The sequence below is a fragment of the Paramacrobiotus metropolitanus genome, unplaced genomic scaffold, assembly GCF_019649055.1.
Source record: "Paramacrobiotus metropolitanus isolate TYO unplaced genomic scaffold, Prichtersi_v1.0 Parri_scaffold0000002, whole genome shotgun sequence".
Lineage (NCBI taxonomy): Eukaryota > Metazoa > Tardigrada > Eutardigrada > Parachela > Macrobiotidae > Paramacrobiotus > Paramacrobiotus metropolitanus.
The window spans coordinates 2,036,453-2,063,427 of record NW_026570222.1 but is presented as its reverse complement, the minus strand read 5'-3'; the positions used below and the strand labels follow the sequence as shown (position 1 = coordinate 2,063,427).

The 26,975-nt window shown below is 39.3% G+C and overlaps 4 protein-coding genes across 7 annotated transcripts; 2 read left to right on the top strand and 2 right to left on the bottom strand.

The window, feature by feature from the left end:
* Window positions 1–96: 96 nt before the first annotated feature.
* Window positions 97–3,014, bottom strand: LOC129586929 (germ cell nuclear acidic protein-like). 2 transcript variants are annotated; one of them, XM_055480465.1, is made up of 4 exons: window positions 1,661–3,014; window positions 1,272–1,462; window positions 970–1,071; window positions 97–883 (listed from the first exon to the last, which is right to left on the bottom strand). In XM_055480465.1, the coding sequence occupies exons 2-4, from the start codon at window positions 1,288–1,290 to the stop codon at window positions 333–335; spliced, it is 672 nt and encodes a 223-aa protein (XP_055336440.1). In that variant the 5' UTR covers window positions 1,291–1,462; window positions 1,661–3,014; the 3' UTR covers window positions 97–332. The 2 variants fall into 2 exon arrangements, with proteins under 2 accessions (XP_055336440.1, XP_055336430.1); XM_055480455.1 differs by having other exon boundaries at window positions 1,272–1,355; window positions 1,491–3,012.
* Window positions 2,107–4,143, top strand: LOC129586938 (vesicle-trafficking protein SEC22b-like). The gene is made up of 2 exons (XM_055480477.1): window positions 2,107–2,992; window positions 3,460–4,143. The coding sequence occupies exons 1-2, from the start codon at window positions 2,647–2,649 to the stop codon at window positions 3,759–3,761; spliced, it is 648 nt and encodes a 215-aa protein (XP_055336452.1). The 5' UTR covers window positions 2,107–2,646; the 3' UTR covers window positions 3,762–4,143.
* Window positions 3,922–5,648, bottom strand: LOC129586925 (ribosome production factor 1-like). The gene is made up of 5 exons (XM_055480442.1): window positions 5,348–5,648; window positions 5,036–5,281; window positions 4,592–4,828; window positions 4,303–4,481; window positions 3,922–4,209 (listed from the first exon to the last, which is right to left on the bottom strand). Exons 1-5 carry the CDS (start codon window positions 5,348–5,350, stop codon window positions 4,041–4,043), a joined length of 834 nt encoding a protein of 277 aa, XP_055336417.1. The 5' UTR covers window positions 5,351–5,648; the 3' UTR covers window positions 3,922–4,040.
* A 3,251-nt stretch (window positions 5,649–8,899) lies between these two features.
* LOC129586911 (rap guanine nucleotide exchange factor 4-like) lies at window positions 8,900–26,864 on the top strand. Of its 3 annotated transcripts, XM_055480421.1 has the most exons (27): window positions 8,900–9,633; window positions 15,087–15,115; window positions 16,536–16,652; window positions 16,877–16,953; window positions 17,055–17,189; window positions 17,738–17,798; window positions 19,801–19,895; window positions 20,342–20,368; window positions 20,496–20,537; window positions 20,737–20,953; window positions 21,386–21,700; window positions 22,231–22,307; window positions 22,447–22,590; window positions 22,824–22,921; window positions 22,978–23,072; window positions 23,155–23,399; window positions 23,836–23,927; window positions 24,076–24,323; window positions 24,512–24,609; window positions 24,682–24,807; window positions 24,894–25,066; window positions 25,135–25,225; window positions 25,732–25,903; window positions 26,091–26,155; window positions 26,235–26,289; window positions 26,381–26,441; window positions 26,516–26,864. In XM_055480421.1, the coding sequence occupies exons 1-27, from the start codon at window positions 9,581–9,583 to the stop codon at window positions 26,586–26,588; spliced, it is 3,081 nt and encodes a 1,026-aa protein (XP_055336396.1). In that variant the 5' UTR covers window positions 8,900–9,580; the 3' UTR covers window positions 26,589–26,864. The 3 variants fall into 3 exon arrangements, with proteins under 3 accessions (XP_055336396.1, XP_055336388.1, XP_055336404.1); XM_055480413.1 differs by lacking the exons at window positions 8,900–9,633; window positions 15,087–15,115 and having other exon boundaries at window positions 15,945–16,652; XM_055480429.1 differs by lacking the exons at window positions 8,900–9,633; window positions 15,087–15,115; window positions 16,536–16,652; ... (1 more) ...; window positions 17,055–17,189; window positions 17,738–17,798 and adding an exon at window positions 19,058–19,559.
* The last annotated feature ends 111 nt before the right edge of the window (window positions 26,865–26,975 follow it).

The following is a 26,975-nucleotide window of genomic DNA, read 5'->3' as shown; positions in this document are numbered from 1 at the left end:
TCGAGAACGTGTCAGGGAGTAAAACAGATACTATAATTATACTGTAGTCAATCTACTTTTTAAATATTACTGTACTGGTCCTTCTATACGAAGTGCTCGAAAATACGTAGATTCTTGTCGCGCATCAGTCGGCATCACCAATCTCAATCAGAATTTAAAAAAAACGACAAAATCGCTGCTATAAAAACTTGGCACTTAATCCGTACAAAATCACTCTACTCCGATCAACATAACAACACTACCCAAATTCCTCATAACAATTTCAGAATCCGTAGATCATGTGTACAAAAAGGGAACAGCTGCTGGAAATCGAACCAACATTTACCTGTTGCCTAGTCATCTCCGTCGCTTTCTGGATAAACAAACACATTTATGCGCTTGCCATTGCCTTTTTGGTACTTATTGCCAGCCACTTCCGCTATTTCTTCAACTTCGCCCGATTCTTCCGGTATCTCCTCGATTTCACCGAATTCTTCCGCTTGATTTTCGTCAATATTTTCATCGTTGCCTTCTTCGGCATCGTCTCCATCATCATCCTCCGCTCGCAAATATTTCCTGCCCTCAGAATCCGACCCGCTCTGGTCCGCCGTGTCATCGTACGATCTTTTCTGTCCGGCTCCCGTCTTGTTGTCGCCAGCATCCATTTCAGTTTCAGATGCAATGGAGACCTCGTCGCTAGCCTTTTCCGGCTGCTGATTCTGTTCAATCTCAGCGAATGCTTCATCAAAGCTGCTGGCTGCGAATCCCAGAACATCCGCATCCGGCAGCTGTGCATCCACTTCCAGTGTGCTCGTTGAAGCGGCCGTCTCACAGGCTAGCGGAGAGCTTCGCGGCACTTGACCATCTTGCGAAGCCTCATCAAATGAAGGTCCGGCTGTTGTGTCTGCAAAGTAACCCAATAAAAACTACAAACGCCACCTTGTGCAAGGAAGAACTGACTCGGAATGCAGCTATCTTCGCCACACTTACATCCGACAGTCCAGGTTTTCAGCCCATTGCTTAACATCACCTGATCCCAAAACTCCGCGAATGCTCGCGAAATAGGACTTTGCGGAGACCCTGGCGCATTTTCTGGATAATACAAGACATGGAAAAAGAACACTTAGAACATATAATAATATTTTTCAGAAATTTCTTCAAAAAGTTATCACCTCGAAAACGGAAAATCTAAGGGCACTCATGCTACTTAATAATTACGCGCATTAGATATCGCACGAACCTCGCGTGACTAAGTAAACATCGCAGGAAAGCACGCAAATTCACAAACTAACCTTCGAACGACGAATTCATGGTAAACTGCTATCCAGAGTTCTTGAGCTCCAAAAAATCGATTTCACGTTCCAACGTGGAAAGCACTAAAGGGAAGGCTAGACATCAGTGCACTGTATGTTTTGCGGGTTTTCACGACATCCGAACGAGCAGAAAGTGCGCGCTTCGCCGACCCATGCACCACGGTCCACGGCTAAAGTACAGGTACAGTAAGTACTTACATAGCGAGTCCAGGAATTAGAAGTTTTAGTTTGCTACAACCACATTGGAGTAGATTGCCGATAAATGATGTTTGTGTTATTGAAAGGATAACATAAAATGATAAATAATTAAAGGAGTTCACGTTTAATAAACGGGAACAGTGGATCAACCTCACACTCTCAGTGCTCACAGTCTCTAAAGGCTTTCGATGTTTCGGCGCTTCCACAAATCGCAACAAAGGAAGCTGGAAAGTGGAAACCGATGAAGACCAGACCAACAAAATCCTTATACAACAACCTCCGTGTGGCGGAAGCTGTTAAAATAGGTAACCGCCTAAGTTGCCGAGAAACACGTTCTTTTTCCCTTGCTGTTTTCCAACCATAAATCTGGCCCCTTTTTCTTACCATATCAACAAATCATATAAATCATGAAATCATCATAAAATCATAGAAAACAAGATACACGAAATATAAATATTTTTACCGTTATTTGTTTAAAATTAAAAAATAATATGAGCTTCGAAAGGCCTCAATAACCGTTTGATATTATGAGAGAACCTCGGCTCGCTGCGCGGTGACCAATTGGAAAACTTCGAAGTCAGGAAGCGTCCACGTCATGCAGCCACAGCCAGCCAGTGAGTTGTAGGTGCAACTAGTGCGACTGGTAGATCTGAATATAAATTGTAGCTTTAATTTAGAAATCTATTTGATATTTTTCGAGCTTGAAGCCTTTCACTTGTGTTTTCGGAAGCTGTTTGGAGTTATTTTTTTAACATGAACACTACTTCAAGGCTGTCGTATGGAGATTGAAATTGGTTCTCCAGACATTGATGGGAAATAGCGCACCTCGTTTAAAATCGTTATCCGAGTACTGCTAGTTATTTTATGAAAATATGATAATATAAATAACAAACTTGTACTTTTTATCCTTGTCCAGATTGTATGACTACCAGTGACAGCCTGAAAATTTGCTGCATTTCCTTGAATATTAACCCTGTCCCTAAATTGGTGGAAGTTCGAAGAGAGTTGAAATTTGGTCTGCCACATGACAAAAGCAACCGTGTGAAACTGACTGGAAACTTATTACCAATTGGGCCTGGTCGGAATTGGACATCTGAAATCACTGGTCGAAATCTTTCTGGAATCCTTTATCCTTTCCCAGACTTGATTGTTCAGAATGGTGCTTCTTACAATGATCGCACGAATGGCGGATGGGCTGCCTTTAGCAGCTTCGGTTCAGGATGATGAAGAGCATGGCAAGAATTTAATTCAGTATCAAACGCAAGCCAAACAAATTTTCAAACGACTAACTCCGAGTTCTCCCAACCGATGCACTATTGATTCTGGAAATTATTATTTCCATTATATTATTGTGAACGATGTTTGCTACCTGGTTTTGACAGAAAAATCGTTCCCGAAAAGAGTTGCGTTCTCATATTTGGAGGATCTGCAGAACGAATTCGATATGCTGTATGGAAACCGCGTGAATACCGTCTCTCGACCATATGCTTTCATTGAGTTCGGTAATAAAACCAAATAATCAAATCAACTTCTAAATTATTTTGCATACGATTTTTATAGGCTTGAAAGAAAGCCGTTTGTTATCGTTTATTATTACCGCTGTTTAGTGTATTCACTGTATTGTTACTATTGTAGTATTGTATACTTGGTAACACCGCAAGATATATTTTTTCTGTATTTTGACTACTTAGTGTTGATAATTGGTGTTGAAATTAGGTACAGTTTATTAATTTTGTTATTTTTGAAGCTTAAAAATCGTTAATTACTATAACCATGCACTTGAGGGAAATGCTCTCGTACAATGAACGCGTGGCTGATTGTTAAAATTTCCTTCCAGTGCAGGGTTAGTGTATACTTTATAGCATGCATTAATTTATTTAAAATGTTTACCTCGCAGGTTTTATTTTTTTTAGATAATTACATTCAGATAATTACGTCTGGATAATTATTCTCAAGTTTTAATTTTTAGATAATTACATTCAGAAGGCGAAGAAGACTTTTAACGACAGCAGAGCGCGCCGTCAACTCGGACAGCTGAATAATGAACTGCAGGATGTTCAGCGCATCATGGTCCAGAATATCGACGACGTGCTGCAGAGAGGCCAAGCGCTGTCGGACCTCCAAGATAAAGCAGGGATGTTGTCTGCCGCTTCTGAGAAATACCGCAAGGACGCCAAAACGCTCAACAAGAAGGCCTCAACGATTAAAATTGCTGCAGTTATTATTCTGGTGGTCATTCTTTTCCTTTATGTGAAATTTTCGTGGTTTTGATGCGCAGTCAAGGGCGTAGGGAGAGATGTTTTGTTCCCAGTATTCTAAATGTTTTGGTTTAACTGGATTCTAATTTAATAGTGCTTTAACACTTTCCCGGAAAAACAGAAAGCACTCATAATACGATTTATTTAATTGCGATGATATTACGAGACCGACATTACATTATGGCGAAACGCCAAATTCTTCTTTTTGCAATTTTTTCTGTTGCAGCAGAAGTCGTACGAATCGAACATTTCATTCTTTGCTCAAACAAGCTCCTTAATTCACATTTAGGAGTTAAAGGAAAAATTTTCTTTTGCTCTTGTTCATTTCAAGTTGCTTGTGAATCCAGATATATTCTCCTTGTTCACTATCAAACGTTCCCTTCTGCAGCGCCCGTAACTTGAGAGTAAATTTTGGTCCAAGTTCTTGCAGTCCTGCTCGCCCCGAATTACGAAAAATGTATCTGCAAAAATATTAAGAAAGTACTTTACTGTACTTACACAAATCTTTAGTCCAACGTGAATTTGTGTTGCAATTCACATAAATCAATTCATACCTGTGGTTGCGAAAGAATATAAAATCCCGCTGGTTGTGGAACGTCACTGCGCGACGTCCGTGGAAATTGGGATCGTGAGGGAACAAAGCGGAAAACATACGAGCGACGCCATGGCCAAGGCGTGTCGTGAAATTAGTGGTGATCACTTCCGGCCAGTGTTCGGTCATTTCGCCCACATTCTAGAGGAAAGTAAACCGTAAAATTATTAATTACTGATGCCGATGGTGTTCCTTAATAACATTCAAGCGCAATTCTGGATCCAGCCTGGATACAAAAACATTTTTCTTACTTTGATTTCTTTCATCAGTTTTACACTTCGAAGTTTAAAAACAGCTGTAGGCCCATTGGGAAGATGGCACAAAGTTAAGGCATCCGGTAAATTACGGTTTTCGTTTATCACCATTAAATCGGTTACACCGTGTTGCACACATTCAGGGATAATCTTTTTGAGAGCAAACCTCCTTCGAGATCGATATTCAGCGTTTGGGATTACGCTAGCAATCTCCCTTGCTAAGGCAATGGTTCTCTGAAAGGTACGATATGTTGGCGATTTTGCAAAAGTAACCATGCACATTGTAATCGTGATAATAATAATTATCGTATCATAGTAGCAATATAAAAAATAATTATCGTTTCATAGTAGGAATAATTATCGTTTCATAGTAGGCCACTTGCTTACTTATTATTATAATCTTAGGAATAATTATCGTATCATAGTAGGCCATTTGCTTACTTTCCTGGCCTTATCGGAAGTGGTAACCAATAGTTTCGGCGTGGAATCCCGGCTAAAATATGGGGATAATTCATCGGTCTCTTCATCCTGTAGAACCTCTTCGTCTTCCGCTAAAACCGTCGTGGCATCTCTTTCTCGGAGCGTGTCAAGCGTGTGAGGAACTCCTTTCGGTTTCTTATTGGTAATTTCAGCAGAGCTCTTTTCGTTGTTTTCCGGCTCCCTCTGTGCCTTCTTGCTCTGGCCGCGCTAGATGGATAACATCTCCCATAATCTATGTAATACTTCAAGACCCGTACAATTTCGTAAACTCACCATTTTAAAACGCGCCAAAGGACTTGGAACGGTCGAACGGTCTCACAGGCAGAATATTAGATGGCTGGTCCGCCGGTGTACGAATGGAAATTTCGCATCCACGTGTCAACATTCAGATTAAACTTCAAATGAATAACTAAATAAATTATTTAAATGTTGCTTATCAATTTTGACTTCAACGAAATTTAAGAAAAGCTTATACTTGAGTCCAGAAACGATTTCTAAAAGAATATATTCACCAATTATAAATTCACCAACTTGGTTACTACTTGAATAAAACGTTCACTACCACTAACTCGCACTCACCGTACTACCGCGAAGGGGGTTACCTTAACAAAAGATTTACTGTGCCACTGTGCAGAACCAGCAAAACAGAGCGCTCACGATCAGAATTTCATAGTTTCCTGTCTCCGATCTTGCTTTACTGGTCTTGCTAATTCTTTCGCTCCGGCCTCTACTTTAATCTTTTGGAATATATGTGTTTAGTTACCAGTCAAAGTTTTCGATGATCTTGCGTTACTCTGTTCTACCGTCTTGAGAAGAATGTGCATTCTAACAGTCGTGAACCTGCCGGTGTCACCCATGTAAAGGTATAAACGGTATTCCGCTTCTGGTTAGCAGTATTCCCGACCTTTCCCTGGCGATTGTTCGTGGTAAGGCGTGTGCAACACAGGCTATCAGCTATCCCGAACCCGAAAACTTATGCAGTTAGAAAGCGTCGCAGCTAGAGTTATAATGTATGTGATTCAGATCGACTACAACATTCTGTGTTATGATCAGTATCTCGCTGATATTACGATACAATTCTCAGGTACCGTGCTTAATTCTTGCGCGTTCTTGCTAGGTTCTGACTGCTAAGACTAAGCGCTTGCTCTAGACTCTTCTACTGTCCTACACATCAGTTCTGGTTACTCGATGTTGCCATAATTTTATAAAAGAGTTCTGCACTCTTATATCGACACAAAATTACTGCTGGCTAGCGCTATGCACGTATACTTTTACTGATAAGTTGTAAAGGTCACTAAAATGCGGAGTTTTAGTTTTTCTAAAAACAATTTTCTTATAAATTCGAATCTACTTAACGTATAGTCAGGTGTATAAAGACAGCTGTTATTAACTGCGCGTATAAGGAAACGACTACAGTAATATTCTGTTTTGTGGTAATCCCGAACGCGTAAAACAGGCTTCTGGAATTAGAAGCGGAGTGTGATTGCAGGTTATACGATATCCTTGCCGGATATTGCCACCCGGTGAAATTGACCGGGATTAAGGAAGCTCGTAGTAACTCATTGCTTTGGCATTAATATCACAAACCTACGGATAGGTACCGTATGCTTGTAGATAACATGATAAACACCACTCCTCAATGTGCCGCAGCCATGGAATGAAGAGTCTTTGAAAATAAATTTACAAGATTAATATTCTGCCTGTTGCTGGTCAGTTTTATCGTTTTATCGGCTTGCATACGTGTGGTGCAAATAAAATTAAATTGACCGTATCCGGCCTGATTCCTGTGTCGAGGAAGCGCAGCATCTACATACTTTACAATAAGAACACCCAGGCAAACAAACATGCAAATAAAACGCGGCTCGATGATGCCAACACATAAGGAGAATAATAGGCAGCGAATTTTTGATAATATTGTGGGATGATTGTTATGTCGTTCCAAACGTTCTCACACTCGGATATCCATAAAATGTCTTTGAAAAATGTAATTCATGCGAGAGAAATATTCGGGAGTGGCCATGTAGCGTTAACAGCGATATTGATGTTGAATAATTTAATTGATGGCCATAGACACCGTGGAGGAAGTTGCGGTATCTGCATTCCTGTGCTGGCTCATCGCCAGTCTTATCCAGTTCTATAATACGATAATAATTTCGGAATCGCAAACAAGTATTAGTTTTGCACAGATTGCTGACAAACAAACTCTTTTAATGTAAGTCGTTTCCTGAACTTTCACTACAGAGATGATGCGAGTTTCGGAGCACTGATGTACACTATATATATGAATGTCCATACCCGATACCGGCATGGATGGTTATACCTACCAAGTATATTGTACCGCATACTATATATCGTGAAGGGGCGCAGACAACGTAAATATACACCAAATCTTCACTATATTATATGATTGTACATATAAATACCTATGTAGCTGGAATTCGGGCAATTACCGCTGTAACCAAAACCAACTTCGTTGTTTTGTTTTCCCTGTTAAGAACCTGATGTGTACAGTCACTATAGGTTATTTTACAGAACACTCAAACTAATAAGCATAAGCTAAAAAATAATAATCATATCAGCTAACAATCTTAAGATAACTTGGGATTAAATTTCTGCCATCATCAAAAGAAGGAACGGTTAGGACAGTTCAAAGAATTTTGCTGCCGATATATCCAAATGTCCAGTCACTTCCAGTCTCAAATAGTTACACTGAATTGTAGGGGAATACGGAAAGTAATACCTTACAAATTTAATATTGGCTTATAGATGATTAATTTATTCTACGTTGAAAGCTCTGTAAATAATCCAGAAGTCAAAAATTTCCAGAATAAGTAATTTTTCCAGAATATCATGTTCTTAGAAGACATGTTGGGCATATTATTTTCGATTATTGCCGTTGTCGATACCGCTAAATTTTATTCTGATACTGAGAAATTAATTTTTTACACGTATGATGAATATTAATACCGTGCCAGCTGAATTAAAAATATGATTACATAATATCTCAATTTCATATGTACAGTACATACGGACATGATGATACAGTATGCACCTTACCGGTATACCGTGTTGCCGGTATAAATAGGTGTGGCCACCGGAAATTTTCATGCGAGAATGACAGATGGCTGTTTCTTTACAATAAAAAATAAAACAAGCAAAAAACTTAATTACTGACCATGCACCATTTCGAGGGTGAAACTGCTGGGCGGAATATAATAATTGTGCATTTCATAATTACAGGAATCATACTTGAGTATAGATATTACAGCATGTGCATTACATACCTATGCGCCTTTACCGGCTTTAATGCGTATATCACGGTGTACGTACGATTATAATAATATATAAATTCAGCCGATGTCAGGTATAACATTTTTAATGTAATGGTCTTCAGACTATGAAAACGTTCTTAATCGGTTGGTTGTGCATCTTTTAAATAATTAGCTTTCTGAGTAATTTGAAACATTTTATTAATGCACAATCAGCTGTGTTAGCTTCCATAGATCATAGCAGCATTTCATTCATTCTCAGAATCTATTTTTTTTCTTTTGCACGTTTTATGAAATTTTCCTATGTTGCTGGCGATCAGTTAAATCAAATGTACTTTATTAGCTTGATTGTATATTCATAAGATCTCGATATGAATATGCAGTTCAATTCGTGCCAAATTATTGACTTTCCACTTTTTGAGCCCTGACAACATCGCAACCTCGCATGTAAATAGTTTCTAACTCTGCAAAAATCGACGTGTATGAAACAGCGCTAGCCTCTGTCGTAGCTATCGGCCTCGATAACTAATCGAAATAAATTGATTTGGTTTCTTCCGTCTGGTTTCTCGATACAACTGTTGGTGCGTTATCCTCATTGACGATCGTATGCATTCGGTGAAATTTGGGATCCAGCTGGAATGTTCTGCGTCCGCATCCGGTGTAGAATTGCTACTCCTTCTGTTGCGCGTTCAACTATCCCGTTTGCAGCTAGACTGCGCTGTAATCTTTTACCTCTCCATTTACTTACGTCGGCGTATATATGCACAACTGCAGAATGCCATTTGCTGCTTTTGCGTCTCCAGATGATTTCCCGTTATAAAAACTTTTGCAGATTCATCTTTTTTTATAATGGCTAAATAACAGCTAATTATCGAAACTGGTGTTATGCTATACGGAAATATTTATACCTGACATTGCCTGCGAATGATTATCTCCTGCGCGTTTAAAAGAAAAATTATGGAAGTTGAAGAATATTTGCAATCTCGCGATCTGATAATTATTTTGACAACCGTACGACATCGCTGTCGGTCAGTTAATCCAGAAAAATTATCATACCTTGTCAGCTAAATGATATCACTCAAAAAATAATCGAAGAAGAAATTCGGATTATATTTTTATGGCTTTGATTGTCTTCGGCATTTCCCGAACCAAAACCAAATTTAAGCCTGATGGTTAAGGAAAAACTGAACACCGTTCCGGCGTTGTACCAAATGCGGTTATTCTGCAAGGTACATCCATGTACTTCATGGCGCTGGGAGGTAACGAATGGTTTACTACATTAGATAAAAGGTACGTTCATTCAATATTTTTATTTGTGCAGCTATTCCAGCGTCCTGTGCATAAGGCGTAGACTATGTGCCGATACCTGAGATTAAATCGATTAGCATAAAGGTGTATTCAAATTATATCTTGATTTTATGGAAAAAATATCAAACAATTATTTCGATAAGCCCATTTTTAGGTAAGGCATATGTGAACCATTAAACGTGTTTAGCTGCTCATTCGCAAAATGTTTGTGCGTTTTCGAATCTTCATTATGTCATGATCACACGTTTCCGTAGCTTTCCAGTGATTATCAAAACAGTACAACAACAAAAGTCAGTTCACAAGTAATCCGTATAAGCACATGCTTTAGATCGGGTTACGTATAATGGATTATTATCGTTTATTCAAATGGGAATTGGTAATGATAACCTTATATTCACGTCTCAACAATCAGCAGCAAACCGAGGCTTTTATTCCTCCTAACAGTTAACAGAACCTAGCTGGAGCATGCAACACGAATTTTGTGCAAATTGTTCGCATTGGGAAATGGGAATCTGTACTTTTCTGTTCTATTTCTGAAGTGGACGAACGTGAGTTTGCTTTGATAAAAGCTGGTTCGAGACAATTTACTTCGACCAGCCAACGATAACCGGAACTATTGAGCAACAATTATATAGAGAAATTTATTTTTAAATCCGATGATTGTATTTGTAGCAACAAAAATCTTCCAACCGGAAGTAGGATTTACACTAGGTAGTAATTTTTATGGTCAGTAGTACGTGCAGCATAGACTACCATGCTTTGTACAGTCGCCGCATCTGCCACCAGTAATCAAGAAACCCCCTGGTTGCGATAATGCGCCATTTATACGTTATGGATGTTGTTTATATAAACGTTTGTAGTGCGAAAGGTTAACATCAGTTCTGATGAGATCAAGGAAAAACTGCCATTTGATAGCTGGCAGTGCTAACCATAGTCTGTCAGTCATCTTTGTAGACGCTTTTCAAAATGATACAGCTGGGAATTATAAAACAGGGAGTGCTATATGGAAAAATCATACTTTGAAAGCAAAATGTGCTGGATGCAGCAATTGTGTAACGAACTCAGACGAGGACGACGACGATATATTGTGGTAGGCACTAGGCACAGCCGCACAGCGATCGAAACTAACGGGTCGGGATCGTGAAAAGTCCTGCCGGAATTTACTAATATCCATGTAATCCCAGCTGTAAGCGTTCCTGCAGCTGTCTTATCGATCGGAAAATCGATAAAGATCTTAATAACAAACCGGGAAGCATTATACATAAGGCGCAGCTTTTCGCCACGTTACAAATGCTAATGAACTGCTGGCTTTTGGGATGGTCTAATTTTAAGATTTCAAACGGTGGCCATCCTGCTGGCAAAACTGTAACAATTAGTTATCGATACTAACCTCAGGCAGGCACAGTTGTTGCAAACTGTCACTGCGATATTGCTTTTAGCGTTTTTACAGACTATGCACTTAAGTACTTCGGACCGTAAGTACACAATTACTGACCACAAGCATTCATAAAAATAATAATTAATTTCTGAAGATGCTAATATCCAGTCGCACACACTTTCACTTATGAATATATTAATTATTATATATTATTATTGTGTTGATATAAAAAATTTAAAATGCACCAGCTATTCTGATCGCCCTTGTTAGTCTGTAGTAGGAACAGTTATGACTTTAAAACTTACAAGGTCATATGTGCCGAAATTAAGGCAGGTATTACAGTAGAGAATTCAGTGTATATGTTACGAAATGCAAATTAATAATAATTTATAACCTTACCTTACTTGTACTTATATAATGTTAAACGTTCGATTGTTTCAAATGAAAAGTACTCTGTAGTCTGTACGTACGTTGCATGGGTGGTCCTTCCCAAATTATTACAATAAAAGTACGCAGCAATTGTTGTGCAGAGTACGGTACATACGTTTTTGGGTGTATTCGCTATCATAAATCGATACCCACTGCAACTCTAAAAAGTAACTGGAATAATTCACACTGTTTCGTTATATTCCATTAGACCGAAAGACGATCCAGCAATGGTATCTTACGCTTTCAAAACAACGTTTGACGTTTAACACAACCGCTGTGGACCGCCACAGAAATTTCTTGCGTCATGAACATGGCGATACTTCGTTGAAGACACCTTCTTGAGTAGGCTATTCACAGTTACGGCTCTGATGTCCAATCCATTTACCAGTTATACAAAATATAGATATATTGCAATTGTAGATAGTTTTTGTCGCTACAAAGTTATAGTGTGTTTTCCGTTACCCAGAGAAATTATATGTTAAACCTTTTGCTTGACCTAAACAAATGCCACTTATTGATCAATATATTGGATGCTCATTTGCAGTGCAATAAAAAGAGCGAAATTAGCATCAAATTAAATGTAAACCATGCAGCTATAACTGTTGCAGCACATCGTCTTGACCACTGACCTACTTAGGAACCAAATAATTAATTAAGAGTTACTTCAGTATTATTTCTAATTGTTGCAAGCTTGTGATAACTGCGAACGTAGGTACTCTAGATATTTACTCATATCTTATAATAATTAAAGATAATTTATGAGTAAATAGATTTATATATAAACTTACCCACATTTTTTAAAAATATGATGAAACTTTTATGATTTCTAAAAGTATGTATTTTTAATTTGGGCAATGAAAGGATTGCAGTGGGCTGATAATGGCATTTAGCGTAGATGCAAGTACTAGTAGGCGTTGGAAGTTTTATTATTACGGGTTACGTAAAAATAATGTATACATAAATGCAAAAGTTACTATTAACGCGCTATGCGTAGTTTGCGCGTATTACGTACGTGTTATGACGTACGTGTTGTCTGTTCCGTTACGTACGACGTGCTGTTCTTATCTAACGGATTTGATCGCTAATGCGATTCACGATTCTGGTTTAACTAATCAGTCTGAAGTTTCTAACTTCTACTAAATCTGTGAGCTTGTTTCTAGCTGAAAGGTCGTGTGACTCTAGGTTAGAAGGAAGTTCATATCTCGTTCTGTTCTGTTCTGTTTGTTCGTTCGTTCAGTTTGGTGATTAAACATTTGGGAAGTTCCTGAGTGTTTGGGTTTCGGTAACTTTCGTTAGGCACAGCAATCCGCTCGTACCTAGCGGAAGTAGGCAGTAGTACCACTTACGGAGTCCAGAGCATATTCCCACTCTACCGACTGAGTAGGTTTGGTCATCTAGTGCGGTTGTCGCGGTGCGACTTCCGCATAGCATGTCACTATTCTCTAAATGTTAGCAGCCGCTGTATATAGCGCCCACAAAACGCGGGCAGGGGGAAAACTGACAAATTTTTGCTACGCATTTACCAAGACAGAATAAAAAAAGGATAGTATCTATAACACAACATATGACGCTAACAATTGCGATATGGAGAAGTTTGACACAAGGATTATGACAACACCACGGGAAGAACGCATTTCCTAACACATCAATAATCAGTGCAGGTAGCGTAAGTTTAGTTCGTGAACGGTACCTGTTTCCTTGTGTTTGCCAGAATGAAATTCTGCTTTATGAAAAAAGGATAATGCAGCACTAAATGGCAAATCCCAATCAAAAAATCACTCCATATTTTGGTGCTCGTTTTGATCTGGTTTTACTGGTTGTGCTTGCAGATCATGCACTGCAACAATTGATTCTAATACAGGATCCAAAAAAACCAGCAAAACGTACAACGTAAAGCTCTCGTAAATACGTCTTTTAAACAGTTTATTGGTTATTGTGGGCAACACAACCTCACCCATCACACTGATCACAGAGGCATCCGTTTGAGTGTTTTTTTACCCTTCGTTCATGAGCACCCAATACATTGCGGCAATATTCAATAATCTTCGGAACTTGCCTTTTTTGTATTCAATGGCAGTCAGCAAGTGGCAGTGCCACTTGCTGTTCAGAATTTTCATATGCACAGTAGGACAGACCGACACAGGATACCACCGTGTAGTGTTACAAAACAGATTAAATTTTTGTAAATTTACAGAAAATTTGAATTATTTAATTTCTTTGAAAGCAGCGTTAACGTTCAAACTTAACTGCACCAGATGCTTATAGTATAGATATTGTAATTAGTACAACGTTGTTTGCTAATGTTTTGGTGCTGCAATCGGTACTTACGATTAATTTAAGACTGATTAAGTAATGGAGTTTATTATCCAGTAAGGTCACAGAGTTCAGGATGTCTGGAAACTACAAAGCGCTCACCTACAGTGCTATAGTACCCGACTACCCGTACTCATTACTGTACGTCAGCGCGCTAATACAAAAATTACACGGTACGTCCTACACTACTTTAGATTAATAATACCGGGTATTTTAACCCACAGATACTAGTACTAGAAGTATTCCAAAAATGCTGCACAACGATAGCTAATTCAGTTGGGTCTCAAAATAATAAATCATAGTACCACCGTTTCGCCAAATTCGACATGATGTTATCATTGTTATGGTATCATAATTTTATGCATGTGCCAGAAGCAGTGTAAAATGTTAAACGAGGCCAAAAGAAAGCTGCAAATATGGAGCGCCCTTCAATTGAATTCGTATCTAAATGGTTAGCTTTTAGCACAACTCCGCAGCCTTTGTCGGAAATTACGAGCACAAATCCGAAGTTGTTGAGTGTTCCGTGTTTTCGTTTTTATTTTTTTGTTCGAAATTCGCGTCGGCATGTTCATATAATTTTGCACTGGTACATACACATATGTAGTAGGTGGGAATACTAAAACTTAGCGCAGCCATATCACTCGTACCGATTCGTATTCTCAAAACTATTCTCCGGATTTCCGGCGAGAACTAAATCTAATGTTTTTATATTTTTAAGGGGTTCTAAAAACCTTCTATGATATTCTGTTTTTGCCAGTTCCGAGCGCCTATAGCATTGTTTATGCGTATGCGATATGCGAACAAAACAATTCATCCGTAATAACAATTCATTCATAATTCATTTTTTATGCAATATAACGAAACTTTGAGTGGCAAAAAACGCACTACAAGTTCAGTACAAAATTTCAAATGAAAAAATTTTGTCTAAAAACAGACATTTCTGATTTTAAGCATATAGAGCTGATATCGTACCAAAACCGAGAAAAAATCGTCAGATGAGCACCTGAAACGTTCTTCTTTTTTGTGCCGCGCTGGTTTCTTGCAATCATAGTTTCCTGCATTTGATCGCCACACTACCGGTAGTGCTTTTAACACACACAATTTTTACACTTTGTGTATAAATTGTAGTTTAAAGTTTTCTGCTTCTACAGAGATTGTTACTGTTAGTTTATGGCAGTATTACTGCTTATTTTGATGGCACAATTTGGCACGCGTGAATTCTCATACAATACCTGCGCAATACATGTACAGGTGCACATTTTGAAAAGTGCTGCATTTACCTATTTGTTGGATCTGCAATAACTGAATTTTGCAGGCCTGCGGACCGTTCTCAAGGCGACATCGGTAAGTTAAATTTGACAAAATTATCTAACTTATTTAGGTTGTACTCACAATCAGCCGAAGTCGTTCGGCAAGTGTGACTGCCCGAGTCTGCATGTACGGTACAAGCACAATACAATAATTGTATTTTTGGCGGGCCATTCCCAAACCGTGCAGCTTACCATGGCCATACTAAGTTGAATACACGTATGTGAACCAAAAGTCTAAATGTGATGCTGTGACCCACTCACTGCACGTAAGTTTCCAAATTTCAGAAAATAGATTTACATATTTGTAGTTTAAAATTAACATAATGAACGGTTAGTACAGTCATGCCTACCATACTTGGCAAAACAAAACAGAGAGATCGGGTGTAAAAAATAACCTGCATGAATATCCGCTAAGCAAACACTCAGATAATTTGGCATTATTAACATTTTAAAATTTAAAACCATCATTTAACCGATGTTAAGTGAGGCTACCTAATGGTAAGTAAAACTTTAAGCTTTTGCATGCGCTGCGGCATATGCAGCCGAATGGAAAGTATTGCGATCCAACAACAAACATCTTCCTAACTGCGAGCCGGTTTCTAAACCTTTTACACGAGAGAACATTTTTATAACGTTTCACTCCTTTGATAAAGCCTGCAGAGCGTACATCTTTGCAAGATCGAAAGATGGAAGTGCCTTCGTAAAGCAAACGAACAAAGAGGCAGCTGGAAAATGTTATGTTGTCAAGGAACTAATTCATCGTCAAAATAAGAGCACGCATGAACCTCCAGACAAATTAAAAATGCATTCGAATGGGTGCTAGTACGCAAACACCTTTTCATGGCACCGTCAGTCTTAATCCGCCTACCGGCTTTTCATCCTGCAGCGTTAATCGAAGGAACCGCAGACACTGTCCGTACGTACATGTTGCCCAATCAGCCCAAACGGTCGTCTTGACTGTCACCGGTAACCGCGTGCAGGATGGATGATGGTACACACGGTGCTCATCTTGCATGTTCATTAGGGGAAGATGGGAACTCTTCATGAGTCCAAGGCGTGTTATCGCTCGATGCAGCAGCCTCATCCCGAAACCGTACAGGGCTAGCTTTCGTTGTACTTGCTTGGTCGGTGTAGCTGTGTGCTGGAGTTTGATCGATGAGTCCTGTTGCACGGGGTCGTTTACTGATCCTCTTAACGCAATTGTAAAGCCTTAGTTTGTGTAACTAGGGATGCACTGAACAGCTAGGGAGTCTATTTACTCGCCTCACTTTTCTTATCGCGCCTACAATAATACCGCATCGGCGTCTCCCTGCATCGCGCACGCGCCCGCACTGTTTATTCATTAGTCATTTACTTTTTGCTGATTATGGTCAAATTTACTATGCTAAAAGCCAAGAAATCAGTGAAGTCAAATAATAAAAAAATCAGCTTCTCCATTCCAACTGTGTCCGTAGCGCAAATCCTGATACAACTCCAGCAGGAAGCACATCCATTGCAGCGCCTACATCCTCGCCTCCTGCAGTATTTAAGCCAGTATGGAATATACGAAGCCGTGGAGAAGAACATTACATGTAAGTGATCTTGACCGCACTCGCCAGTTCGATGAGAAGATCAATTACCCGCATACATTTTTCACGTGAGAATAAATATTTCAGTTTACGTCGTTAGACCATCTTAACTCATGAATAATTGATGACAATATAGAAATAAAATACGCTACATCGGCGTAGAAAGCGTTAAGTACACATTATCAGTGCTTATAAAATTTAATATTTAATGGGCTTTTGTTCTTTAGTATTTAGACAAGGAGAATACACCAAAAATTGGTACGCGGTATTAGAAGGCCGTTTGCGTGTAATCAAAGGTGGCCAGGTAAGAATGAGAAATTCGAGATGCCGGTATAGCAGCGCCGTAATCTTGATGTCTCTTCCCAATTGTACAATGATATTTGAGATGGGATGCACGTTCTGTAGAATTATGTTGTTGGAAGAGGATCTGTTTTTGAAGAGATTACGGGATACGACAACATACGCAAATTAACTGTCGTTACCAAAGACTTTTGTCAGCTGATTCGCTTAGAAAGCAAACACATGAAAATGTTTTGCAAGGTAAGGTGAAACTGGCACGTACATATAGGAAACTAAAAATTACGGTGAAAATGAAGGTATACAGTTTTCTGTATGTGCAGTAAAATTATATGCTTTCATCATACGATATCCGTTGCCCAGTACTAATTAATTATCGGTCTTTATAATAAAAAAATCCATCTGTGAGATTTTTCGCGGTACCAAATATTAATGATCATCGGATGTTTGTATGCGGTGAAGTTTCAGTTAACCTTTTCTGAATTGCTAAAGACTTTTAATAACTCATATTATAAGAAATGTTACAAATCTGTCGATAATAACACTTTTAGCTGGTTTCGCTACGACGATTTTAAATAGACTACAGCACTAAAAGCTAACAATTTACTGCTATTACTTGCACTAACCGTGCAAAATTTTAACAATTAAATCTGAACTTTACACATTGCGTTACTGTGACCCCGCAACCGTATAATATAAGGTACGCAGACTTCGCGAAAATAACGATGAACCGTAAAATGCCGGCAAATGATCCATGCACACTTCCGTCGATTTTTTTGTTTTCCTTCCAGAGCCATCCATACCAGCTCAAAGATGTCGTTGAGACAACTGGGCTGGATCTGGACCAAATTGGTAAGTCGATAAGGAGCGAATACCCTCGCTACGTAGCACTGCATGGCGATGGAGCTGAAGCAGTGTTGTCATCGTCGTAAAGCAATCTGGATGCGGAAATATTAAGCGCTTTTAGTCCGTTGGTGCGGAAATCAATGAACGGCCCCGCTGTTCGGGTTAGATATTGTTCTTGTTGTCAAAACACAATAATATAGTGCTGCCTGTCGACCCGGCGCGCTCGCAAAACTGCTAAGTATTCTGTAGATCGTGTGTCTTTACGAGCACGCTAATCTAGTTAGGTTCACATCACAAATGGCATCCCCCGTCGTCAGGCTCTCATCAGGCTGGAAGGTCAATTTAAATAGGCAGTCGCGAACTGGGCACTGTTTTTCTTCCCTTTTTCCCCAGTCGACACTGGCAAAATTATATATACGGCCACACCAAGCATGGCGTTCCAGATGCTGCGCTAACGAGATTCCCGCGTTTGACGTCGGGGATTTGCAGCCGGCGCATCGGAACACCCGCGGTGGAAATAAACACCTTAATAAAGGGCGCCCATTGTACATGCCACTGCTAGTGCGCATGTGACCTTAAGCTTTTAATTGTTCACAGTGCGTGCAAATTTGAAGCCGGGATGGTAACGCGAGTGGGCTGACATATAGCACGATAACGCTGTTTGGTTCGCCTGGTGGCTTGAACTTATTTGGCAATTACTGTTCGCCGCACGGCACTGCAGTCACCAATTATAGTCATAACTCATTTGGCGGACTTATTATCATGCTTTCTGTTTTCCCTGTGGGCTTGAGGGTACTGGATACCACTGTAAAATTCGGCGACACATGACATCATTTCTTCCAAATCAAAATTAAGCTGACTGAGACAAAAAAGGGAAAAACATTTCAGGATATCACTCCTCAATCAGATAAAATTCTATATGTAAACGCGTCGGATATTATTGAACCTTCTGTCATGCATCGTGCATAATATCATGAAAATGTAATTAAAACTACCAGTTTTTTAATGGAATATACAAATGTTATACCATCTTAATATTCTTGTATCCATATTAGCTCTTTTGATTTTTATTACATCTGAAGATGTGCTTTAATTAAACGGACGCTCTGTCATATCTGCAAATAATAAATCGAGAAATACACGCGTCGACAGATACCATTGTACCAGATTTACCGAAATCCGATAAGATTATCCTAATCTGCTGCTTTGCTTCTGCGGTTACGGAAGTTCAAGCTGCATACTTCAAAACACTGTTTTCCGTAACTTTCTAACTTTATATCCATTACCACGTTTTCACGAAACATTTTTGCCTTTCGGAAAGGATTTTATCTGGCAAAAGGAACATTTTCCTCTGGTACCTCTTGTGGGAGAGTGCACCTTAAATTATTTCCCCAGCATGCTTTTATCCGCAAACAAGGAAACGAAACCGTGACATTCGTACAATTGCGCGCTTTAAATTCAACACCTGACTTTTCGTGCGCACACACGTACATCCGTTCGTCAGCATATCCGTTGCGCGCCAGAAAGGGGACGGTGAAAAAATGTTTTCATCCATGAAAAAGAAATTGTCCTTATCCATGCTGCCACTATTCCGCTCAGCATCGCAGGAAGCGGATGCAGGCGTTTATTATGACTATGCCGACGGTAGCAGCGGCATCCAAGTAATCTCGGTTGTTTCCACACCATTGGACCGCACAGCCCCTTGGCACTGGGATTATTCGGGGCCAGACTGGCTGCAGCAGCAGCCGACTGAGCCTAGTGCCCCAAGTAAACACATATTGCACGAGACATTTCATAATAAATGCTCTCCAGAGATGTAGTATTGTGATGGATGCTTCGCTTCTCCTGTCACTGCCCATTTCCCATCTTCACTCGTATTCGTGTATATGCGCTAGCCTTAATCGTGCTATCTTTATCATTTTGTACAAAGATAGTCTTGTGCTGTGTGTCAAATTTACGGCGCCGAAATATACACTGCTCCATTTATTTATTTCTTGTGCTCCGACAGAACGTCCGTCCGATACCGAAGAGATACTGGCACCACCGCGCATTACCGTTGATCATCTTGACCGGAACAATCAGGATGCCATTGGTGACAATCAGGCAAGTGCTTAATGCGAGAAGATTACATGCGTTCGTTTGCGTTTTACATTTTTCTTGCCGTTGTCGCACTTACGAGGCGAAAATTAATTGCGCTCACAAGACAGATGCAACGGTACTTGGGATGCTGACCAAGCATTTATAAATTAATCAATTGCTTTTACGGGTACTTCTACGCTTTTACGAAGTATATAAAAATATAAAAATATAAGTATAAGTATATACTTTTACGCTTTTACGAAGTATATAAAAATTATATTGTCTATTTTGTTTACTGCTGGACCAGCAGTAAACAAAATAGGTCTGCTTACCAGCAGTGCTGGTAAGCAGACCAGCACCTCTGCAACAGCATTTCGGTAAAGAATAATAAAAATGGAATACAATTTTAACTGCTCATGAGCGCGCTGTAATTTTTTTGAAGTCTCTCTACACAGATTATTGGTTTGCAGGACAATGCCGGAAACGAAAATCACGAAGTAAGCGCTGCTTCGCGCTCTCCAAAATAATTTTGTCTTCTGTTTTTTACGCAGTCATTGATCACCACGCAATTATTACAACCGAACTGGATTAAAATTCGCGTTGGCTACAATGCTTGCATTTTAGGATGGAGTAGATACTGGCCTTCTGGATGAGGAGCCGGTCAAGGTAATTTAGAGGTTATTCGGTGCACAGCATTGCGAAATGCGCTTACAGTTGTTAGTGTTAGAACGTAGAACGCACATTTTTCCCACGGCTTTGAAAGATTATCGTACCCGAACACCGTACTACGAATAACTATACAGCACTTATATTGATCTGTATATCTTTATTATATATATATATAAAAAGTGTGTATATTGTTTAGCCTCGTTGGCCCCCTCTAACGGAAGCGCAGTCTGCTTTGCTGTTGACATCCTTGATGGATTCCTATCCCGACTATGTCAGCCAAAAACTTGGGAGGAAGCATTGTGTCACAGCGGAACATCTGATGCATTACATAGCGGAAGTAACCCAAAGCCAGTCAACAAAAGAAACCTTAGGGATCTGCCAAGTATTGCTGGAAGATGGTGTGATCAAGCCACGTAAGTTTGATATATAATGTAATCATCAGAGAATTACGATGCACACATAGGTCTGCTGAATTTCAAGTTTTATGGAGATTATTTTGTTGCAGTGAAACTGTCTAATATTTTGTTCTGTTTTAATGTTAAATTATAAGACGTAATTATAAACTTAAAATTTTTTACCGTGAGGCGTAAGGCATGAGTGGGTCAAATCTTCTAAGAAGCGTATAAGAGATAATTACACAGTTGCACTAATAGATTTTAGTTTATGCACGTTAAACAGCTGAAGATCGCTAATTTTGCAAGTCAAAAGGAAGTGATTGACCGTTGGTCCATTGTAATGAATTAGAGCAACTGATGTTACTGTTGGTACGCCTACTCGTACTGTACTCTACACTTCCGGAAACACAGAGTAAATGAGTCAATTCCGTCTGGTCTGTGTCTTTTCAGTGGATCGAAAGACAGAGTTTGCTGATTTTCAAACAGAAGCAAATTTTGTTTATTTCTTCGACAAAGTTTCGCCTCTGGATGAAATCGATGAAGATGAGTTGCAGTCGTTGTTGGATGATCTGATTCGTCGTGGCAATGATGCTTTATTCCGTATGATGTTGAGGCGACAGCCTGGTAGCCGGTCGGAACAAGAGCTCGGGTTTATCTTTAATGAGTTGGTTCATATAAAAGCCCTGGCACAAACATCCACATCGATTAAGCGAGAATTAGCCAAAGTTGTTCTTCTGGAGTCGCATTCTTCAGCTGGCACTGTGTGTAAGTGGATGCGAAAATAGTAAAGTACCTATTTTTTACTAGATAATGTATATTAAAGTAACCATAATAACAAAGAACTCTTTCTTATTCGTCGTACAGTATGTATACTAACCATAAGTACTAGTAGTACTGTACTAATGTGTTTTCGCACAAAATACTTTGCAAGTGCATAAAACGGCGAAGAGTAACAATTTCGTACAATTTAAATTTAGCATCTTTTTTCAAGTATTTATTACTTTTATGCATATTTGCAATCTGACAAACAATTCTTTAGAAATATGTCTGTATTACGCAAATATATGTGTATTACGGAATGACTAACATCAGATATGCACGATATGCCATGTGCATAATAGAGAAAATGCCGGCAATTAGCGTACCGATTTGCATTTGTTATCGATAAAATCGCGGTCGAATATTTATCTGATAGAGCTTTAATTAAGAGGGTCTCATATTTCTCCGACATCTCAGCTGTGTACGACTTCTGAACTAGCATGTGTGTCCTTCATGGGTTGCTGTCTGTTTCACAGTGTTCAATCAGGGAGACGAAGGAACGTCGTGGTATATTATCCTTAAAGGATCTGTCAATGTGGTCATTTACGGGAAGGTCAGTATTGTGGTGCCGGTCTGATTATCAATGAGTGTCTGCTGCGGCTCGTCCAATGTGGATTTTAATTTGCTCTGTCTGTCCATGTGCGGCGTGTCCTGTGCGTTGCCGGTTCTTTACCGGTGTTTGTGTGTCCCAGGGGGTTGTCTGCACACTACATGAGGGCGACGATTTCGGGAAACTGGCGCTGATTAATGATGCTCCACGGGCCGCATCGATTATTCTCAGGGAGCCCTGCCATTTTTTGCGCGTCGATAAGGAGGATTTTAATCGCATTCTAAGAGTAAATCAGTACTATCTCTTACTAAAAATATACTTGAAAAATCAGACGCTAAAAGAAAAACAAAAATTTTATAATTCCTTAACAATGTATGTTATTTTTTTATTAAGAAAATTGTTTGTTCAATAAATTGACGGTTCAGATTCACTTCAGATGAATAAATCTATCTATCCAAATAGAAGATTCAGCATAGTAAGGCACAGGAGGCATGTAAGTACGTATTTTTACTTGTACAGGATGTGGAAGCGAACACTGTCCGGCTGAAAGAGCACGGCAAGGACGTACTGATCCTGGAAAAAATACCGTCCAAAAGCAAGAAAGAAAAATCCGTCCGGTAACAGTTACTGAAGCCGATTTTTTGTTTCATATGTTCAGTGTACTGCTCTTTAGCTATTCGGTAATGGCCGGTACGGCTGAGCAAACCCTGGAGTACATGCTGGATACGCGCACCTTCGAAAACGAAACAGAAGAGGAGCACGTGCCGGGTACACTTTTCCTACATCGCGTCGACATGATTCATAATTTCAGTTCTTCACTGCAGTACTCATCGGCTGTCCTGTTTTGCAGGAAGGGATGACTTGTTAGAAGATTATTTATTGACGCATACAATGTTCATCAGTGTCGAAGATTTATGTGCGTGTCTTCTGCGCTACTACAACAGCCGACCACGTCAAACGAATTCAAGCGATGCAAGCGCTGTGAAAAACCGCATGAGTCTCAACAAGCGTCAAGTTATACAGTTCGTCAATTTCTGGAATCAGGTTGACCGCGAAGTGATGTTCCAGTCAGTGACAGTTAGAGATTTCTTAAAGGTAAGGATGATTTTCCTTGAACGCCAGGCACTGAATTCGTGTTAGGCGTGGGTGTTAGTTGACCTGCAAATAAACATAAATACATACATAAATGGACACAGATAGTCTACACACAAACCCTTTGTTTGTCGGCAACGTTTCATTTCTATGCACCAAAAATGTAAATACGCAGTATGTACAAAATATGTACAGGTAATAATGCTGCATAATGTTACAAGTGTCAGATTGCTGGATGAAAAACTCTAATATATTGTTAAAATAATGCTAATATCAGCTATGTTCCTTTTCAGTATTCAAATTGTGAATTAGGTTTTGGAGTTATAAATAATGCTTGTATGATGTAGCAGTGTGGGGTTACTTTTTTTATTTTTTACAGTCCTGTTAATTTTAACTTGAATTCTCAGCTTGGCCTGACATTTTCACTGTCCTGTTGTAGACCCTGTGCGAAGCGGTTGATAAAGATAGCCACCAATACAATCTCGACAAAGCGTGGAATGTTATGGAAGATATTTTGGATAACTGCACTAAGTACGGAGCTATTCAGTAAAATCGCAAAGTTATCAAATACTGCATGTCAGGTAGCCTCTAGATACTTTGTACATATCTGTATTTACCTTACTGACTTGGAAGTTCAGTCTGATTTTGTGAACTAAAGTAATTATACCAGTGGTTGCAGATATGTAGAAGGGCTCAATCAGAATAGTAAGCTCAACATATCCTCGGATGGCACCAAGTCGTCCGAAGATAATCTCCGTCCAATCCGTCCATCCGATGAAAGTGTCATCAAAGTGTACAATGCTGACGCCACGTACAGCACCGTCCGCGTATCCGCCGACATGCGCGCTTCTGTGGTCCTGAAAGCTGCTGCCAAGAAATTACAGATTGAGGGCAATGTCGTTCTCGTCGAAATGAAGTCCAACGGAGGTACGAGAGCACTTTTAATTTTTCACTCAGGCTAAATTCAAAGTGCCGACTGCAAGCGATATTCGCAAAATTTGTATACAAGGTTCGCATTCCATATTTCGTACAACTTGAACTACCGACATGTGCACGTCACTTCAGGATATTCCAGCTAGTTCTTATGCGCTAACATTTTTTGTATGTTTTTGCAGAGTATAGCCTGTTTAAAGATGAAGAAATGAGTGTGGAAACTAAACTGAGTGTTAACGGACGATTATTTTGTGTCCCCAAAGAAAGTTTGGCTCAATTGGTAAGGTTGATTTTGTTTGTATTTCACACGTAAAAAAGATCAGCATAAACAAGTCATTTGAAACATGTGCAGAATCCCTTGCCCGAACAACAAGGTCCCAATGAACCAACCGGAAAGCTGCTTGAAACTGTGACCTCGAAAGAATTAGCCTACCATTGTACTCTGTACGATTGGCAGCTGTTTAGGAATATCCATGAAGTACGTATGCAACCATCTCAGAACATTTGCATTACTTTCTTAAAGTTGCTTGAAAGATCGTAACCGCTTTTGTGTGTCGTGTCTAGACGGAACTGATCAATCACATTCTGGGCCGATCAACCGGTATTACGAGCAATCTGGACCGGCTGCTGGTACGCTTCAACCAGATCCAGTTCTGGGTATCCAGCGAAATGTGCTTAACGTCCAGCCAAAGCAAGCGCGTTCATCTGCTTAAAAAGTTTATCAAAGCAGCGGCACAGTAAGTCGTACACCAGGAATATACGTCCATGTTTTGCGGGTGCATTATCATCACTGATGTTTTTTTAGTTGCAAGGAGTATTTCAATTTGTTCGCGTTCAGTGCCATAGTCATGGGTTTGACAAACACAGCGGTGTCGAGGCTGAAAGGCACTTGGGAGGTGCGAATAATTCTCGTTTATTGTTGAAGTTAACATTTATTTCCATTCGGTTATGAATTATTACGGTATCTTGCAATATCAGAAGCGGAGCCTGCCAAATGCCGTTCATTGCCGAGTTAAATTTTATTTTTGTGATGATATAATATCATCGGCTGCAGTCGTTATTCATTTTTCCCTTGTTTATCACGACTTAATCTCTTGAAATTTAATATGCCCATGTTTTGATTATTCTTTCAAAACTGAAATGTTATTTACTTTCATGATAGATTTATTTATACTGGCATAAGTCATAAAATTATTTGTCGGGCTGATTTCTCTAAACATTAGACAAGCAAAGCATGGTAGAAATAAGGTTTTGTCTTGATTTTAAATTGTTGTTTTAGTGAAAGCTGGTTTGGTATACTTGACGATCAAAGTGTGCAAAATTTTCGGACAAAATCTTGCGTGTAAAATGACAACCTAATAGCTAGTATTTTAAGCAAACAAAGATTTATTTTTTATTGTAGAAGTTGCCATCCAAATTTGCAAAAATCTTCAAAGATTTCGAAGAAATCATCGATCCAAGTCGCAATCATCGGGCTAGCCGAATGCTTTTGAGTAACTGCCTTGATGAACGACGTAAAAATACTACTACTGATCCTGCTCCGGTCATCCCCTTCATGCCTCTGATTATGAAAGGTCAGCCGGTACATTAAGCTGCTTATTAAGCGCAATGCATTAAGTACTGACCTATGTCGAAAACTATGAATACTCGAAGTCAAAGTACGAGTACTGAATTAAGCATAAACAGTTGCGGAAATACTAGAGAGTAAAGACTTTACGTTACAAAAGTGAGTAATCAAATATCGATCTTATTTTATTGCAGATCTCACATTTACACACGAAGGAAACAAAACCCTACTTGATGATCTCGTTAACTTTGAAAAAATGGTAATTGTACCCAAACGATGCGAATCACGTAATGGAAGCATGTTTCAGCAGTGCGCTAAAGGTTAATTTTTTGTCGTAGCATATGATTGCTGAATGTTTGCGGCAAATACGGAATTGCATGACTGGAGAAATGGGTAATTAATAGAAATACAGTACTGGATTCTTTGCAGCAAACGATTAGCGCGTTAACCGGGAAGGTATAATCTACGCGTGTTGAATTTTCAGAGATTGTTTTACCGTCGTCAGAGAAGCCGGTTACTGAATTTAATGTGCAAAATTACATCAGGTAAACTTATTAAATTTATTTAAGCGTTCGGTGAAATAAGAATATCTTTTTTCTTTAACATCTACATTTTACAGAAACCTCAAAGTTATCGACAACCAAAGACGCCTCATGCAGCTTTCGTACAAAAGGGAACAAAAGAAGTATTAGAAATATCTTTAAAATAAGCGGCTTTGTAGCAAATGCCTTCCTGTGAGTGGAAATTGTCGTTTTTCTTTATATTTTGGATAATTTTGGACTGGAAACACTTCAACATTTTAAATTTGTATTTTTTGATTGTCTTTTTGTTCACTCATGCCGTCCAATGACGTTTTCTCTCTGAGTTTTCGATCCCAGTGTGCATTTCGGGCTAATTTAAAGCAAAGACTGAATGGCTTAATTTTCTATATGGACAAATAGGTACATCGTAATTCGTACAATTTTTACACACCGTATTATGTACCTGCAGAAGAAGATAGCTGTTGGTTGTCCGTTACTTGAGCTTGCGTCAATGTACACAAATATAAACACATAAGGATTTGTGGCAAACATACTAAA

Coding starts and splice junctions, on each gene's coding strand:
- LOC129586938 (XM_055480477.1), top strand. CDS start 2,647: ATGGTGCTTCTTACAATGATCGCACGAATGGCGGATGGGCTGCCTTTA. Junction 2,993..3,459: donor ATATGCTTTCATTGAGTTCG/GTAATAAAACCA, acceptor TTTAATTTTTAG/ATAATTACATTCAGAAGGCG.
- LOC129586925 (XM_055480442.1), bottom strand. Junction 4,829..5,035: donor CTTCCGATAAGGCCAGGAAA/GTAAGCAAATGG, acceptor CGTACCTTTCAG/AGAACCATTGCCTTAGCAAG. Junction 4,482..4,591: donor AACTGATGAAAGAAATCAAA/GTAAGAAAAATG, acceptor ACTTTCCTCTAG/AATGTGGGCGAAATGACCGA.
- LOC129586929 (XM_055480465.1), bottom strand. Junction 884..969: donor GAAAACCTGGACTGTCGGAT/GTAAGTGTGGCG, acceptor GTTACTTTGCAG/ACACAACAGCCGGACCTTCA.
- LOC129586911 (XM_055480413.1), top strand. CDS start 16,448: ATGGTCAAATTTACTATGCTAAAAGCCAAGAAATCAGTGAAGTCAAAT. Junction 22,308..22,446: donor ATGTGGTCATTTACGGGAAG/GTCAGTATTGTG, acceptor TGTGTGTCCCAG/GGGGTTGTCTGCACACTACA. Junction 25,904..26,090: donor CATGCCTCTGATTATGAAAG/GTCAGCCGGTAC, acceptor ATTTTATTGCAG/ATCTCACATTTACACACGAA.